The following is a 19,529-nucleotide window of genomic DNA, read 5'->3' as shown; positions in this document are numbered from 1 at the left end:
TATCTGCTTTGGGACGGCCTTGCTACAAGGAGGCACCCGAAATAATACTAAAACCGACCCTAAATAACGAATATACAAACAATTAAAATATTTTCCTTTCCTCCGTGGGTCAACAGTAAAACGATACTTCGAAAATTTTTGCTTTTTTTCGCTTTTGACTTTTTTTGCTCACTAAAGCCAAACTGTTTGTTTTAATTAAGCAATTCAAGTTCTGTGTAATATTGGATTTAAATACATTCCAAGATGGTTTACGCAAAAAAAGCACCAACTAAAGCAATTTACTGAAGTTTTCGTGAAACAGGTTCGCGAGGAGAAAAAATCAATACAGACAAGGAGGTAACTAGACAAAAACATAAATGTTTTTAATAACGGTGTTCACATATTCAGTCTATACAAAGCGCGGTCGTCCTGTCTGTACAACGATTTAAAGCCTGACGGCTATGGGTAAATTAAAGGCTAAGTAACAAATTATTCTGGAAAAGTGAAAAATATTTACCACTGAATCCAACTTCACCTATATTTTTTCGGAAATTTCGTTGTTTCATCGCCCAACAGCGACGTGATTAATGAAAGATGTTCCGAAAAATTGGTTTTTGAAGAGAAACATTGAAAAGTATGTACCAGTGATTTCAACTTCACGTAAGATTTCTTTAGAATCACGATGTTGTATCGCCTGCTGGCGACGTGATTAATGAAAAAATGTTATGAAACTTGAAAAAAGTATTGCTATAAATTTTGACTTTTAAAAAGAACATATAATAAAGGCGCAAAACAATCACGGTAACTTTTTACAGAGGAAAGGAGACAGTTGCGGGATTACACTGATCCGAGTACATCCGATAATACCCTTAATAGTGTTTAAAGTACTTAATTAATATATGAAGTTCTATCACAGGCCATTTATTAGCCGAAATATAGGTTTGAAACAGACTTTCTGTTATTAACTTTATCAGTTCGCAATACAAGTTTAAATCGTGTTACAAACAGGAAGTTTGTTCTTTACAGCTTTAACTGACTTGCTTAAAAATGGATAATTTACGTTTTAAATTAGAAAATTAAAATAGTACGTGGACATATTAGTTTAAATCTGACACAATGTATGCCGGTAGGTTTACAAGTAAGAGATTCATTTCAATGCTTGCTCGATTTATCTGTTCCCTGTTCCAAATACCTCTCCAATATATTGTGTCAGACATAGCCAATAGGTTCACGGAACACCCTAGTTGCTTTTTAAAGAAGATTTGTTTTTAAAAAGTTAAAATTGTTGTCAAATTGATCATCCGCTGAATCCGTGAGCAAGTCTAGAAATGATATCCACAGCTTTCTCGAGCACACACGCACCCTCCAAACGTAGCAGTTCAAGTCGTTCATTGGAGGTAAAATGTAGGCAGTTCATGCATTTTGCATTCTTGCGATTTGGTTGAGAATTGTGACAGTTTTCATTTGGTTGAGAAAAGATACTTTTCTGCTACGCACACCCTGTTTGACACCCCAGGCTTGTGCAGCTGATTTGGGGAAACCTGATCTTATTTTAACTTGGAACCAGGAAACAAGTTTTACCCCTGAAATGACTTGAAACTGCTAGTTTTTCTTTATACACTCCGTGTGGGAATGTGAGACACGGGCTTGGCCGTTGCCAAATGATGTTCTCTGTCGTGAGCAGGTCAGTAAACCCTGGCGAAATACTGCATGACGATCAAGACAAGCCGTTCTCTGAAGGACGCAATCGGATCGCACTAGGTACCGCATACAGTGAATTGAGTTAAACAGTAGTAGTGTTTTTCACTCATGCGTGCCCCCAGAAAGGGCCCCCTTCACGTTTACAGCTAACAGCCCAGAGCATCCTTGTTGCCCACCAGCATCACACCAAAGGGACGTACCCTACCCATGTGTCACACTACCCCACCATTGTGTTAATGCGGAGGGTGCGCTACAGTGCCCGAGTCTACTGTGGAAGTCAGATCCAGAAACCCAGCGGTGGTTTAAGTGGCGATCAGAACTGAGAGTCCTCGTCCTCTGTAGCTCCTGTCGGAACTCCGGACAGCCTGTGAACAGAAACGTCCACAAGACGGCAATAACTCAACCATGGAAAGACCTTAGTCCTAATTAGTATGGTTAGAGAGGGAATTCCACAACTTTGTATTAATATATATTACACAACATATATATTTTCCTTCAAAAGTTGTCATTTTCTTGAAAGATTAATAATAATATTAATAATAATTAATAATAATAATAATAATAATAATGATAATACACGTGGAAGTTGAAGTAAAATTAGTCTAATAGTAAAACATTTAGCCAAATTAAATGTCAACGTTTCCAGATAAATTTACTTAAAATTTTATCCCAACTCACCACAGTGGTGTATAGTATTGTGAATTAGTTTTCTGACCATAACACCATTGAGAATTTTACGTCACAATGTGCTGTCTATATAAACTATGTAATCCACACGGCTTACTGGAATTCTATAAAATTGCAAAAGTGTTACGTACACAGTCTGTCTATCGCCCACTTGCACCAGCTGGGCTCGGATGTTGTACACATTGTTGGTGATTGTGTACGTCCCGCTTGCATCACGACCTGCCACCTGGGAAAGCAAAGCAAGTACACATATATTAAATAAAGTGTGGAAGGTTTCGTTACAGATAGCTGAGACGAGAACATATAATTCAAACTTACTCACCTGATGGTGTGGTGGCTGAACGAACAGCGGATGAGATTGACTTAACGAGGGCACATCTGAAAAACACCAAGTGTGAATAAGTAAACAATTGATAAAGGATCATGAGGATCAAAACTTATTTGAAAAATATGGTCTTCAATATCTTTTTTATAGCGACTGTATTGGCGAGAGGCTCCTGGATTATTTCGCTACGCTAGCGTGCTTACCATCTCGCCACTGAGACCCCATGACAATATTAGATATTCGGGAACACACGTTATATAATTCTGGCATCCGGTTCATCACCACAAGCATGTCATGTTTACCTAAACAGGTGAGGCACTGGATTGTAGAGGGGACTATTGCCGAACTGTGAGGCTTGTCCCTTGTGTTACATTCATATAATTGTATATTAAATGTGACGACAGCAGAGCATTTGAGTACTTAGCAAAAATGATCAATGTATTCTACTTAGGAGCTGCTCTCACTGAGGTAAATTCACAAGCTGTCGACTTTTACTATCTCCTCATTCTTGGGCACCTTTCATTTAACAAAGATTCTAGTGGCATTATGGAGATTACCAAACCGCTTGAAAAACCATATCTGTGTTATTCAGAATATTACTGTGAGAAGAAATCAGTCCCTTAGCCATTGAAATCAGTCCCTTAGCCATTGAAATCGTGGTATACCATCGTAAGTACTACGATGACAGACTGGTACAATGACTTTAACCGGCTTCCATACTTAACCCTGGGTTAGCCTCTTACCTGGGGGACGGGTCCACTCCTGGCCTCGGGTTAGGTTCACCACTGTCAGCGGTATGTTTGGGTCCAGGTGGACGAAAACATCATCGTCTTCAAGTTCAAACCCTGTGGTTGACTCTAAAACTTTGATGTCATCGTTTCCACCAAAACCCAGTTTCTCTCTGGCAATGGCTCGGAACTCGTTCAGGTCAGCGGCCATCGCCATCTTTTTCTGGCTTCCGCTGCAGTTTTGAAACCGCACAAGCCGTTTCCTTCGAAACACCGTCCCCAAAATGTTGCCCATGTTACACTATCAATTCTCAACCAAATCTGAAAATCATGAGACGCTCAGATATAATAAGGTGCTATCCATTTGTAAACGTGATTCAGATTAGAAATGTGCGTTAGTTTTATTGATACGGTCAAGGTAGATAAGATTCAGATATATTAGGATAGCCATGAGAAATATGGTTCAAAAGTGTTGGGAGAAAGTCCAGAACCGTTGCCATGGTTATCATTATGAGAAGCACACATGAGATCTGTTAACAACGCCATTGGTGATAAGGAATGAGTTTTAGACCTTCTTGCATGGCCATGGAAAAGGTTATTTATATATTACCATGGTCATGGACAGGATACACGGTTCAGAATACACATAATCGACATTTTTATAGAAAACATGATTCAGATATGTTCCCATGGTCATAAAATGGAATGAGATGTGGGACGTTATTTAAATTTTTTCATGTAGTCAAAAGAAGAAGTTTTAGATCTATTTACTTGGGATTACAAAAAGCTTTCTGCAGACATTATGGGAATATTTTGGGAATATTAATTCATATATGTTGCCATGACCACGGAAATCGTGATGTTTTCACGTGCCATCCTTAGGGGCAGAACGGTTCAAATATATTGACATTACTATGGGAATAATTATTCAGAAGTCCTCTCATGACTATGGGAACCGTTATTCGGATCTATTTTCATGGTTCTGGAATAGGTGAATCACTTAATAGGGTCTAGATATTTGTGAACATTTTCAAGGAAACCTGGTTTAGCGCTGGAGAGAAGAGTGGACCATGCAGTAGGGATAAAAAGCACATTATCCTAGTCTGTTTTGCGCCCGGAGTAAACCACCCTTCGCCAGACAAGTCATGAATACCCTGACTGAAAGCCACAGCCGAACCAGCGCGAGCTGGATTCGAACCTGTGATTTCAATGGTCAGTGGGAGACAGGTTGTGGCGAGACCAGCACTATATAGGAACGCATTAATGAAAGACCCTACACGTCATAAACATGACGCACTGGCAGATAGGAATGTGACCCAACTCCATCGGGTATAATAGCTCTATATTGCTGTTCAAACTTTATACAGATTTATGGGCGATAAAAAGTAAAACGCTAAAACGTTTGTCGATGTGTGGAATTTTACAAATAGGCTTAATCAAACCAACTTACCGAAAGATGCAAGGTGTCGTGTGATCCAGCCCAGCCTCGCCGCCCCCGGCCCGCGCACAGGCTTATATACCCTCATTACTCTGGACCCTAGATTAAAAAGGGGAATCTCCAACCGATTTTTTTGACGTAGCCCACCCTTCTGCATCGTAAGACGTCTCTAATACAGCTAGTCCCTTCCCTAGTTACAAAAATGCATATTAATTACAGAATAGGAATCCTTAAATAGTGTCGTTGCACTCTTGCAACAAGTTAAACGAAGTCCGGATTTTTCAATATTGCCCTTGAACGGCTACAGTTTTACTTTCAGTATCTATCGCTGATGGTTAGTTTTTTGTGTGTACCCTACCAGCCAATGATTTACTGCCAACGTAAAGCATGTTAACTGCGGACCAATGAGACACATGCACTTACTTACTGCGCAGTTAGTTGATCAATGGAAATCCCACCGTTCACAATTGTCAACCCGAAAACGAAAATTAACGTTAGGCCGTACCTTAAAAAACTGAGCCATGGACTCATTCCATTATGATTATTCCGCTCTATTATTATTATCTCAGTGTAAGAATGGTACAATAATGGCAATATCATGCACTAAAAGTGAAATTAAACCGTTGTAGGCCTTTTTGTGACTTATTATTAATGTTTAAAGGCCGCACCCTTGCGTGCATTTTTCATTTATAAGACGGCGCTCCGGCCGTATGTGGGAAGATCTGCCAGCAACCTGCGGATGGTCGTGGGTTTCCCCCGTAGGCTCTGCCCTGTTTCCTCTCACCATAATGACCCCTGTCGTATAAATGAAATATTCTTGAGTACGACGTAAAACACCAATCAAATAAATAAATACAAGTATAAGACGGCGCTTGAGTTTATGGGTTTAGAGGTAACAGCAGAGCATGGCTGAGTAGACCACCGCCCTTTGCCATGCGGCTTTCTGACAAAACTTCTGACTGTCATCTGCCGTTGCCATCCTTATTAGCTTATATATTTATTATCTGTATTGATTAGCCATCGGTAATCAGAGGACAAGACGTCCTCTGTATGGGTAGAGGTAATCGCAGTTTTCAGTGTAAACTATCACACTTTAATCGCCACGCCGACATCACACATACCTTTCATCTTACCCTGTGTAGTTTATTCATTTATTAACCTTACGGATTATAGTGTTTAGCGCCGTGTTCAAGCATATTTCTGATAAGACATCGGCCAGCTTTAAGAGAAAGAACCCGTCAATCTGAACTAACTCATGGGCCGTACTCCTTTTCTAGATATGCTTACCAAATCTCTTACAACAATATTCGATGTCACAGAAACGTGTACTCAGTATTGCATATGGACATTTCGATTTTATTTCAGTATAAAGAATGGAGGTAACTTCAGGCGAGTTTTGTGTGGTGTGAGATATGCATGAAGGTCAACATTTGTCAGTTAACCATGTGACTCTAGGGCCGTTTTCATGAAGCGTGGGCCTCCTTAGTGTTGAGTAGCACTTAGATAAGTGTATTTAATATTCCTACAGCATGCTTAGTTTTCTTGATACTTCAGCTATGTGTGCTTCATGTAACTAGGGGCTTGGTTAAGTGGGGGGGCTTTAAATAAGGAAATTTTGTCACATCTGTGGTTAAGAGCTGTGGTTTGCATGTGTATGTCCCTGCTTACGAGCTGTGCTTTGGACCTGTATATCCCTGGCTAAGAGCTGTGAATCCCACCTGTATGTCCTTAGTTAAAAGCTGTGATTTGCGCCGTCGTCTTTCCTAAATCAGATTAACCACACTCCTTACAGGGCACGTGTCGTTTTTCATACGCTCGCTTTACATCACTGGCACTAAACTTGGCCCTTGGAACCTTCTGTGGCTTGGATGGGCTTTTAAGAAAAGAAATCTGTCTGACACATCCATAATACAGGCCTTTACAGTAGCATTGTTGGTATAGAGTAGCAGCGTTTGCAGACAAGTCGTATGTGGGTTACTGACATAAAACATGCATGAATGCTTATTCAAACGTCTGCAGTAAGTATTCATTGCAGACGCAAACATTGTTTATGTTTACAGACCACATTCGTGCTAGTCATCTCAGAGACTCTCTGTACGGCCATAGTATATATATAGATATTTATATCTGGAGTACATGTACAAGAGACATGCGTAAAGCCCGCAGGACTTAACCTCACGTGACACATCTACCTTAAATAACCTAATAATTTTCGCCCATGACACTTGCATGTTTTTCGTATTTCTTAGAATTCTTTTGATCTTAGACAGGTTATTTGTGGTTTGTGTGACAGGTAGGATGATGTTCAGCTGAGAAAGTTTCGGCAGCAAAAGTAATATATTATGACATTTATTTGCCTGTAGGAATTTTTGGCTGACATATTAGGTCATTTATATATCGCAAACAAAACAAAATCTTGTGTTAAATAATGATAGACTTGTCAGGATAAAAAGTTCATGTTAGTTTTAATATCTGGACCCTTATTATCATCGGCTAACGTTTAGTATAATTTCATACAGTTTACTTTATACAATGTAAGACGTACTTTAACACAAAAAAGATATTGATTTTGTTTGTTTACAACTTCGGTGGTCTAATCATTAGAACGTCCGCCTCCTATATAGGAGACACGGATCAAACTCAGGTCGAGTCATACCAAAGATTTTTAAAATGGCGCTTACTTGTACCTCGCTCAGCACTGAGAAGTTTGAGCAACGAAACAGGACATGTTGGCATGGGTTGGGTCACGCCTAAGACCTTAAAAGAGGAAGTTGTAACTTTCTCGCTTGGCATTCAGCATTAGGGGGACAGTGCAACGTCTGGTTGACTTGTATCAGTATAATGGTTAGGGCGGGACAGCTTACTCGCATAAGGTAAGTCATCTCAGTGAAGCAGCACTAGCTAAAATAGCTATGGAAATCCTTCCTGCAAGGAGGCACATTGCATGCAGTCTAAGAACTGCTTCGTCGTCATATGATTGAAAATTATCAACCATAAACACTCACTAACTCACTTACAACTTCATAAATCCATCAAATTTTCCCCACAGAACATTATTCCCACAGACATTTCCGAATCATCATTTAATTTTTAAGCATGCTACGTCAGGCATATAGGCGAGGACATATGAGAACCATTAAGAGAGATTTTAAAAGAAAAATGATGCCAAAATCAGATGAAATAGCGTGAAAATTTGGTTGAAAGTATTTATTTTAATATTTTTTTCGAGTTTTCTTTTGGGAGAAAAGGGCATTTGAAAATGTTTCCATATAGTGGATATTTGGGACCACTTGTTGATGTATACCGTGTTTGCATAATAATATTATAAATAAGGATGTGATGCATTTTTACCAGATGTATTTAAATGTAAAGTTTTTGTTTGTTAAATACATACATTTGATATTAATTATAATAAAATGTAGGGATATATTAAAAACATAAATATGATTAAAATCTAGGTTGAACACATTTGTTCTAGTTTGTTTGTTCTAAACATATTTTACATCCTCATTTATAAAATGATCACGCCAAAATATTACAATTGAGACACTATATACCAAATGCTTGTCCAAATTACCAACCATACAAAAATTTATTTCATGTCTCGCTTTCAAGTCGAAAGAAATATTGATTACCACCGTTAAAACTAACTTTTTACACTCTTTGATCTGAACTTTATGTAATTTTTCATGTATTGTCCACCTTTAATTCGAGAATAACAACATCAAAAATCAGAACAAACAGTAAACAGATGCAATTTAAATCAGCTAGAATGAACAAAATTGCGTTAAATTTCAAAAATCACAATAAATATAGCATTAAACAACAATAAAATAAGTAAATAAATATATTAATGAACGAAGATACATCCAATGGTTGCACCAGTATATTCCAAATTACATTTCGGGTACCTGGGAAGAGCAGCAGCCACCTGCGGATAGTCGTGAGTATCCCCAAATGACTCTGTCCACTTTCTTCCCACCATAGCACTGACGGCCATCGTAAATGTAAAATATTCTTGAGTGGGGTAGGACTGTGATAGTAAGTTTAATAGAAAAAAACCCCGATTTATTCAGTGTTTTAATGAATTTAATACAGGTGATCCCTAAAAGGTTTTGGCCGAGTGGTTTAGCAGGTTCCGCAGTAGTCTTTATCCTTTTCCTAATTCTTTATGGTTCTGTGCCACTTCGTAATACTTAAAAATGAGGGCCCTTCATATCCTGTTGTTGACCAACCTATTAGACATTTCTGATATAAAGATTGAGAGACGGTAAGGCGGAGATTCGCGTATCATATGCGTCCAATCGACTCAGACCCGGTCGATACCGCTCTATATGCATTGTAATAAGACCCCGACAGTCCAGCAGCTTACAGCGGCGTTCAGCCCTTGCTCAAGGCAGTCCGGCAACATGGACTCAAAGTGAGTCGGGCCCGCGTGTCGGCTTGGCTGGCTCAACAGGACACGTACACACTGGACGGTCCCGCGCGACGGCGCAACGGAGTTGTGGTTGGGGGTATAGACAGTCAGTGGCAGGCGGACCTAGTCGATATGACAGTGTTTGCCAAAGAGGACGACGACAACCGTTACCTACTTACCTGCATTGATGTCCTCTCCAAGCACTCCTGGGTGGTTCCACCTCGCACAAAAACAGGTGTTCGTCTGATCGAGGCGTTTAAACGTATTTTCAAGACGGAACGTCGACCGTTGTACCTGCAAACGGGCTGCAATCGAGCGTATTACCGGAGCGTAATCGAGTGTATTATACGGCGTGCCCCTCATCGAAGTCACCATCCAGAACCAGAAAGAAGTGCGCCAAGCCACCCACGTCCAAACGATCGGTGTACCATTATCGTGCCGGCGTGTAAGTAAAGTGAAGGGGAAATTCCAAAAAAACCCTACCTCCCGAATTGGAGCACGGAAATGTTCCACAATTTCCACACCCACCCTCGTCAGCCTGTCGTGTACACGCTGGAGGATTTGAACGGGGAACGGTTGCTCGGGACGTTTTACGAGACTGAACTGCAGCCGGGGACGGCCGCGGCAGAACGTAGATGACCCCGCCCTGTGCCGATCCTACATCGACTATTACACCAAACAAGCCGGCGGAGGTGGGATACCTGTGTTTCGGGGTGCCCTTGTACAGCGTCGTCACGGCTTGCTCGGCAGTTTCATCAAAATGGTGAAGCCGTTGTTACAGCCGGCTGTGAAAGCGCTGGATAAAACTGCTTTGCGTGCCGGACTGAAAGTCATGGACAACGTGTGGGACGAGGGAGTGCCGGTGAGTCAGGCTTTGAAACGACGAGATCTGGAGGGGAGAAAACAGCTGGTGGTCAAAGCCGATCGCTACGCCCAGCGCTGGAGGCTGGGCAAGCTCCGCTCCCACTCGTCACCTGCACGCTTGGCCCTGAAGACGTACCACTCCCACTTGTCCTCGCCTGCCCGTTGGGCCCAGAAGACGTACGTTCCCGCGCTAACCTCGACTCACCAAACCCCGCTCCGCACCGGATATTTTTAGCTAATGCCATAGCTCTTCCGCACACCGAATGTTGTCCGTCGGTCAGCAGTGACTTTGATTTGTGGATCTTAGCCTCCTGCCGACACCAGCGGTCGAGAAGGTCGATGGGATGCCTACAGTCCCATCGCCAGCCTGAGCGATGTGGGGCGCGTGGAATTTCTCAACCTTGGCTAACACCATGTTGTACGTGAAGGCAAAAACCCTCGACGAGGATGGAGGGGTTGTGAAGGATGGTAAGAGTGTAGCTCCGACTAACCTGTGGCTGTATTCGCTGTGGCAACAGGTTGACGTCTCCCTCTCATCACCGCTTCCACCAACATGTACCCGTACCGTGCCTACTTGAAAACGTTGTAGTCTTACGGCGTAGAGGCCAAGAACACCCAGCTGTCCTCCGCCTTGTGGTATATGGACACCCCACGGAAGTTTGACAGGACGGATGAGACGCCTGCACTGCGACTTGTTCCTGCAATGGCGTCACTTGCTGAAAAACGTGAGCGTCCGCATCCGTCTCACCCCGTCCAAGGACGCGTTTGCGTTAGTGTCTGGTGAAGAGGCTCCCGACTACAAGGCCCGCCTGAAGGTGTTGATTTTTGTGCGCAAAGTCAAAGTCACCAGCGGTGTTCAACTGGGCTATTTGAAAGCGTTGGCCAAAGCCCCTGCCAAGTACTTCTCCGCACCCAAAGGTAACAACCCAATCAACGAACAAAACCTATTTCTGGGCAGCTTACCGACACGTTTAGTGGAGGAATGTGTGAGCAACACGGCTTATGACGGGAACTACGCTAAAAACCCGTTCCATTTCCACCACTTGTACACAAACGTCGTCGCCTTGCATGTCGGTGGATGTCAAATTCCTGCCAAGCCCCTAACACCTGACTTTGAGGCCGGGAATTTCGTCAGAACGTACATGAAGCTCTTTACCAACACGGAGAAAGTGTTTCACGTCGAGGGGAACTCCATCCTTCGCACTACGTTTGCCTTTGCAGGAGAGCTTGTATTTACTGTTCGGCTCTCCGCCGTAGCAATAGTATGTCTTCGAACACAAACTAACGATAGCATCACCAGTCCACTCGGCTTTGACGAGCCCCAACTTACTTTTATCAAAGTTGTAGTAGTCGGGTCGAGGTAACCATTTGTCCCGCTCTTCCTCGTATACCGCCCGCATCTCAGGTTTAACCAAGGATTCCCAGCCTGGGTCAGACCACGCCATGTACGCGGAGTCCGTATCCATCTCGCAGTACTGCCAGTCCGCCTTGTTGAAAAAAGGAGTCATGAAATCATGGTAAAACTCCAACATACGGAGTTTGGCATACTGGTACACCATACCTCCTATTTGTAAGGGTAGGTTGTAACGAATGATCCGCTTGCTGCTCAACACTTCGAAGGTGTCGTCATCGATTTGGTCTACGGTACGGCACCGTACACTCTCCAGTAACTTGTGCGTCTTCGTCAGGTGATAGAATTTCACATTCACATGCCGGTTTTGGTTTGTCATGGTTTTGCCATAGCCGGCATTTCCCAACAACTTCATAGTTTCCCCGATAACAGCCTTGGCAGGGTCGGCGTCCCAATCTCGCAGGGTTTGGGTGATGGCGTCCGCGAATAATTGGAAGGCTCGCTCGGGCTTGTACTATCCCTGGGAGCAGATGTAGGCATTGTTCGTCTTCACTTCCCGGCGCAAGTCTTGATCTGTCAACCCTCGCCGGCTGTTGTAGCGCAGCTTACCCTGGTGTCGGTGATTCAGGTGACAGCCGTGGTAGTGGTAAGAGCAACCGTGGAACTGGAAGACGGTGGGACGTCCGTCGATGTGGGCGAACCCGTCTACGGGCAGTTGCCAATCAACGACCCGCTTCTCGGTGTGGTTCAGCCGGTGGCGGATGGGTATCCCCAGCTGGTGCGACTGCCAGTCCAGCCATTTCTCTGCCAGACGCGTGGTGGTGCTGGAGAGAACGAACTTTTCCCCGTCTCATCGCCATCGGATGTCGTGACCCGCCGGCATAGGTGAGGCAAGGCAGGCCAAGTACAATGCGTTTGCATCCAACCAACGATCCGTTGACAGAGCTTACCTCCCCGTATACGGGTCACGCCTCGTTCGTGGTACTGATGAAAGATGATGCTCGGCCCACCCACGATGTTTTCTTTGGGCAGTCGTGCATGTCTTTGTCTTTCTCACCGTTGAGCGTGAACACGAAGCGAGAAACATGAAACAAGTAACGGAGGGTGAGCCCTGGTATGGTATTACAGTCTTTGAAGACGTCGACGTGCATGGTTGGTAGAACACGAACATCTTCTACGCCGCCTCAATGAAGGGGATGACGTCCAGGTTGTTATACCTCCGCAGCACAAATTTTACGGTACGCATACCGTGCTTCCTCCACACCTCCTGCAGAGTCTGGTACTCAGCGTCCGTGCACGGTTGGTGGGTCAGATTGTTATCGAAAGCGTGGCGGGGTGGAAGCACCGTTTCCTTCAACCGGGCGAGGGAGTCTGTGTAGCTGTAACAAAATTTCCCTTTGGTGAGCTTTCACTCACTTGTCGTAACTGTAATCAGGGGCAAGGTAATTTCGAATGTCAAGAAATTTCAGCTGCGTGGTGCTGAGGGCCATGTTTTTACTGCCACGCTTGATAACACACTCCAAATCACCGCTCTTGACCAGGTGGGAGTAAAGCTGTTGTTTGATCAAGTTCAGGTCGTAGTTTACCCGAGTTGAAGCCGAGGACGGGAAGCTGGTTGATATAGGCGACGAATTTGTCCCGCACCCGCCGAGTGTAAGACGGCTTGGTGTCGTTGGGATCGATACGCTTGTCTAACTCATCCAGGATGTAGGCATAACGCTCTGTGAGACAGGCGCTACTGGTCTCGCTGATGGTTTTGAGGTAAGCCATCATCCGCTCGACGAGCGCGTGGGGATCGCCGGTAGAGATGAAGCACATGGGCCGGTCGTAGTCAGGTACATTGGAGTTCACGCTGACACTCATGGGGATGTGTTAGGACATCCATTCCGTTATGCTTAGATGTCGTAACATGCTCGGTAAGGGAACATTCCATCACCTTCCTGGAGGTAAATACCCATGTCCGCCAACACTTCGAAAATAGTGGGTTAATCATAGAATACACTACCCGGGCACTTTCGGTGAACGGCGTCGGTGCGCGTTTGACCGTGCCGTCGTAATTTCCATAGCTTATTAAAGCTCTCAGAACACACTTGACAGGTGAAAGACTGGACGTAACGCCTCATGTCCTTGATGTAGGTGAAATGCTGATTGTGCAGGTTTAACCGCATGGTGGGCGAAGTAGAGCGCTCTGCACTGCAATGGATGAACTGAGCCGAGTACGACTGTGTCCATGGGGACGAGCTGGTAAACTTGAATATCTACGTTAAATAGTCTCTCCAACGTGTCCAGTGCACTGAGAGGTACCCTACGGAATTACCTCGGGTGCATTTCCACTGCCTCCATATACACGTCCTTGTAAAGGTGAGCCTGATGTCCGCAGCTTTGTGGGTTGGCCTTGTCTATATGGAGAGCCAGGCATCTAAGCAAACATAAATAGTCCCTATAAGGACCATGAGCTCCCGCCACCAACTTGAACAGCCCCTTGTTCCCCGCCGGGTAAAAGAGCAACGTTATCCCGCCCTCACAGATGGGTTGGTGGGGAAGTTTATGCACAAAAAACAACACGTTGGTGAGGAGGTGCACGACTTTGTATCTGGTTTTTTTGCCCAGGCGAGTGGATCTTGGCTGGGGAGATGCTAGGTGAGAAGTTCTCGCAGTTCAGCCCGACTCGCCACATGATACGGCGCATCGAGTACCCGGGCATTGTTGGTGCTAGGGTAATAATACCTTAACTGCCCGGTCTCCTTGTGGCGCAGGATATACCCAAAGCTGTAGCTGATGGTGAAAGCGGTCGGCTGGTCCTCATAAATCGCGGTCAGATAGGCGCGGATGGCTCCGTGATCGCTTAGCCGGTAATCATAGAGGTCCTGCACCGGCTTGCCGCGATAAAAATGGCTCCGAATCAAGCGCAAATACCGCCGATACAGTTTCCATAGATCACTCTCACCGCTAGGCATGAGATCATCGCTGGGTTGGGTCGGGTCAGGTTGGAACTGGCTCGTCGGGATCTTCCACTTTTGCTTGAGCGACTCCTCCGCCTCTAGACTTGCTCCCTTCGAGCTGGCTTTATTTGCGGTGGTAGTGGTTGTGGTGGGAAAAGCGGGTATCTGTAACACAGAAGCGTGTCCTATAGTAGCCTAAGTAGAGTAGAGTCTAGAATATTTGACATCGATTTGACAACAGGCATATTCCTGTCTAATATTTTTGCGGGACGAATTTCTTCATGTGGCCTCTAGCTTCATGTATGCGCCGAAGCGAATAGCGGCGGGCGATAACCTAGCAAGAATGTTGGCAAGTGGGCTTAGATTAGCCCTACAGCGCCATCTATGATATCCAATAATTATTATTTTATTCCATTTTACACCAATCTGTGTAAACAGGTGGGCTTAGCTTAGCCATACAGCGCCAAAGGCTGTTCCCAGTCTATAGCCGTGTCAACAAGCAACCCATAGTTATTCTTTGTACGAAATACGGCATGGGTTCCTACTGCAGGATCGTATGATAAATATGTCAGTTTTAGTCGACGACCTTCAGGTCTAGCGTTATGTTGTACAAAACACATCACAAAAAGAAAAAGCACCTAGGCTATCTGGAAAGCTGAAATGACACAAATCCGACGAATACCCTATCGCTGATATCGATTTGATAACAAATATAAAAATATGTGTAATATTTTTGCGGGACGAATTTCTTCATGTGGTCTCTAGCTTTGGAATTGTCTTATAGAATAGCTTGTCATGTCACATAATTATCTGTTGGAACGCGGTCTGGTGTTGTCTAGGCGTTATATCCGGAATAAGCTTCACTCTCTTCACACACTTTTTTTTTCACTCGAATGGAGCTGAACGAGCTGCTCAACCCAACTTTACAAGCTGACGTTCAGATTTGGCGCGAGAAATGGAGCTCACCCACACTGGTCAGCTTAGGTGCGACATGGAGCTGAAGGAGCTGCACTCGCGCGTGACATCAGTTTTGGTGCGAATAACATGGAGCTCATCCAGTTTTGACGCTAACGATGTGAAGCTGTCCTATTGGTCCGTTTTGCCGCGACATGGAGCTGATGCTCTCGCGCGTGACATTTTGGCGCGACATGGAACGTGTGAGGTCACACAGCTGAGCGCGGACTCAACGGCACACCTGGACCTCATCAATCTCCCAACTTCTCACACTTAACACGTTTGCAACATTCCCTACCACTTTCGTGGACTGGTCCCCGAATTCTAATCCGGTACCTGGGGAGGTACGGTGTCCTCTAAGCGTAATCTCTTCACAGTCTTGGAAATGAAATTATTTTGTCCAGGGTGTTAAATCTGTTTGAAAAAAACAAGTACGAAAGACAAAATCACAAAGATTGTGGAGTTGTCAAGTGATCACATTAAAGCGTCTTTACTTCTGACGCGATCATTCTATCACGGTGCTGAATTCCTTTCATGGATTTTCCTGTATTTATCCTCGGTTTCAACTGTAGCAATGCTGTATACACTGTCTTCATCAATACGACAACATAACATGAAAATCATTTCATCTACACATGTAAGAAATTGCTCTGTCTGTCGGTTTGTCCGTCGGCCAGAATGTTCACATCCTACCCTTTAGCATGGGCCATGGGCGAAAGTTAGTGTCTCAATATTATTCCATCAAACCCCTATACTCTATGTTTCTTATGAGTACAATTCTCTTATATGTAAATATGGACAGAGCATCCACTAATTCTGACACGATGCCTGTTGCTTATGTCTAATTCCGCCTAACCCGGTGTAAAGGGTAGTATATTTATCGTGTTCAAGTAGATCGCCACGTTGAATATATTGAATATTTTATTATCGATTTATATACTAAAAATGATACAAACTTTGAAGACTGATTTTAATCAGTCGCCTAGAACATACTTTGAGCTTTTCTAACATCATTGAAAACTGTTGACTCATTTTCTTTTCTGTGTTTAAGACGTCATCTACATTTTGAAGCATGAGGGTGGGGATGAGATGGGTGAGGGGATGCGAGGCGAGACTGCCGTATATACGTCAACAGGAGAGAGGTTATAACAATGGCGCTCCTGTGACAGTAATGAATCGTTGCTTGGTCTTTACATCATAATGACGTGTTTGTGAAATTTTTAAGCATCTTAATTATTTTTTTCTTTGTTTGTTTGTTTCTTTTCTTCTTTTTTTTTGGCGGGGGAGGGGGCCTTGTTAGGAGGATTATGTACATGTATTTTAACGTAGCAAAATCAAAAGTTGTCATCACCATGGTGAGGTCAGCAGACCTGAAATAATCCTGTTGTGACGTCTGCTGATGATGGAATATTTTAATAGTAAATAATAAACTTATAGGGTATAACATAAAAATATTGTACTGAACTCTTACAGGTTGCGTGCATATGACAAAAATCATAATTTGAAGGCCCCTGCCATTCAAATACCGGAGCAGCTAGAGCCAGAATGGCCTTCAACCAGTTTTCAGCAGCTTACAGCACAACATAGGGTTTTGTTCCCTCCAGTGACGAGGGAGCAGATTGAAGGTTACTTCCTCTACAGACTGGCAGGTGACAGACAGGCATCGCTATACATGAAAGCACTTCAGAAAGGTGAAAAGATGTTCACCGGAATTTGCATACTGACCTGCGGTGTGTATATTACCCAATCGCATGTTTACCTCAGTGACATTGTGGGAGTGCCTGTGAAAACCAAGGTAAACACTTGCCTTATGAATGTGTGAACCTGTTCAGAACTCAGCTCAGTACTTTCTTTATGCTGGTTATATAAATGCACAGGTGTTACAATACTGCTTTTAAAAATTAAAAAAAAGGCCATAAGGTCTAGGGTATTTAATTAGAATTTTGCAGGGTTTTTTTTTACTTTCAAAAATTTAAAACTTTAGTTTTATGAAACATGCGTTAAGCTATTTACATCATACCCTTGACTATCACATTTTTATCCCAGGTTACCTACAATTACAAACCAAAGCTGGATAGACGTGGTGAGCCAGTGAATTCCGGCTGTGAGTGGTTTACCATTTCATCCAGACGGGAGAAGTGCAAGTGGAGAGATGTTCCACAGACAGCTTGCAAACTTTTCACCAACCAAAGAACAAGTACAGTGGTAAATTTTATGTCACAGCTTGAGAGGATTGCTACTTTGTCAGTTAGCTGGGGAAAGTCACCTAGATTGTTCAGAAACTATTATTTGGCATGTTTATATGTCATGTAAATGTTGAGAAATTTGACTAATAAACATATAATTGGATTAAAGTGACTACAGTAGCAGATGTGATTAATTTTTTTCTAATCTCGAGAACTGCTCAGATAGTATGATTGCTTTATTTATTTGATTGGTATTTAAAGCTGTATTAAACAGCATTTAAATGCAGGAAGCCAAAATTATGATGGGTGATCCATTGTAATACGTGACACCTCTTGTCTTAAGGCCACACCCAAAGCAAAGACAGCAGGTGTCACGTATTACAATGGATTTCTCCTCATAATTTTGGCTTTCTGCATTTAAATACTGTTTAATACATGTATATATTTAATAAATAAATAAAACAGGCAACGTTGTTGGTTATCAGGGCCCTGACAGTTGAAGTAAACTAGTGCCTTTGTACACCTAATTTCAGGTATTCCCTGAACTGCTAAAGACAACGAGTCATTTTATTTTCCAGGATCTCCAGTTAAGGCGGAGAAACTGCCTCACAAGAGGAAGTTCCCAGGCAGAATGCTGGAGGACCCAAGACCTGCAAAATACAGGAACATGGGAGAACTTAATGATCACGTGAGAAACATGATGATTAACTACTGCTCCATCTCATCTGTAGATATTGCCATGAGATATCTTTATTGTAGAGCAGACCTGCAGGCTTCAGCTGCTGACCATGATTACCTCCCCTTTGCCGTACATAGAGTATTGGGTGGGCACAGCATCCAGGGTAATTTTCTTTCAGAAATTACTTTAATCTTGGAGTGAACTACCAGAACAGAAAGCCCTCTGCAACATTTTTTTATCCAGCCAGTTTGAATTCTAGATTAGATAACATTAAAATATGCAGTTGGCATTTGAAAAGTTGATTTATTCCAGGTGCTGACAACACTGTTTAAACACCATTTTTTCAATGAAACATTTCCGCTTTTCTAGATAACCACCTCGCAGACCGAAATTGTGGAATGTAATACAAGAAAACAAAGTGTTAGCAAGACCTGGTATAGGGAAAGGAGATGGCGTCTTACAGCTTCATGTTTTGGAGAGATCGTCAAAATGATAAGCCTCAGAACAGCCTCAGAAACAAACTTTGTGTGCCTCCTTACTTACAAGACAGCAATGCACAACAAAAGCAATGCTTCATGAGAAACAATATGAACAAAAGGCCATTTCTCAGTTTGAGAAAAGATTAGGTGTGAGAACCCGTAGAGCAGGGTTATATATTTGTGTTGATTTGCCTTACTTGTGGAAGCTCCACAAATATTTAATGACTTATTGGATTCATTTCATCTCCAATTCGGTTGATTGCTGATTATTTTTACTTTTATCTTAAATTCTGGCTTCTGTATGGTAACGGTTGTGTTACTTGTATTAAATTATGAAGTAATTTATCGCACGGGAACTCGAAACATTATTACCAAGCCGAAGGGCTTAAATGGATGGGGATTTACTTTCTACCGCAGTGTGGTGGCTCAGGAGCCTCTCAACAAAAAGACTTGTGTCTGTGAGTTCAAGTCCAGCTCATGGAGTCTGAATCCCCGGTCGTGCGTGGAGGTGGGTGGGTTGGGGAGGTCTGGCAGCAACCTGCGGATGGTTGTGGGTTTTCTGCGGGTTCTTCCGGTATCCCTGTCATCACAATGCTGCATGGAGTGTCAAAATCAATAATCAACTTATAAAATTTATTTCTATCATATAGGTAAAATAATTTTAGGGGTAAAATGCCTCTGAGGTACAAATGTAAATTTGGGAGTACTTCAATCGAAATGTAATCTTTCCACCTTTCTGACGGATCCTAAACGAAATCTGTTCATTTCTTTCAGGGAAACATCCCGGATCATTATGAGA

At 43.2% G+C, this 19,529-nt stretch overlaps 1 protein-coding gene across 1 annotated transcript; it reads right to left on the bottom strand.

The window, feature by feature from the left end:
* Positions 1 to 1,448: 1,448 nt before the first annotated feature.
* LOC135465738 (uncharacterized) lies at positions 1,449 to 4,951 on the bottom strand. The gene is made up of 5 exons (XM_064743062.1): positions 4,871 to 4,951; positions 3,436 to 3,741; positions 2,690 to 2,745; positions 2,499 to 2,593; positions 1,449 to 2,045 (listed from the first exon to the last, which is right to left on the bottom strand). Exons 2-5 carry the CDS (start codon positions 3,713 to 3,715, stop codon positions 1,994 to 1,996), a joined length of 483 nt encoding a protein of 160 aa, XP_064599132.1. The 5' UTR covers positions 3,716 to 3,741; positions 4,871 to 4,951; the 3' UTR covers positions 1,449 to 1,993.
* Between the last annotated feature and the right edge of the window lie 14,578 nt (positions 4,952 to 19,529).

Source organism: Liolophura sinensis, chromosome 5 (assembly GCF_032854445.1).
Source record: "Liolophura sinensis isolate JHLJ2023 chromosome 5, CUHK_Ljap_v2, whole genome shotgun sequence".
In the NCBI taxonomy this organism is placed as follows: Eukaryota; Metazoa; Mollusca; class Polyplacophora; order Chitonida; family Chitonidae; genus Liolophura; species Liolophura sinensis.
Note: the sequence above shows the minus strand (reverse complement) of the source record. Positions and strands in the feature narration are given on the sequence as shown.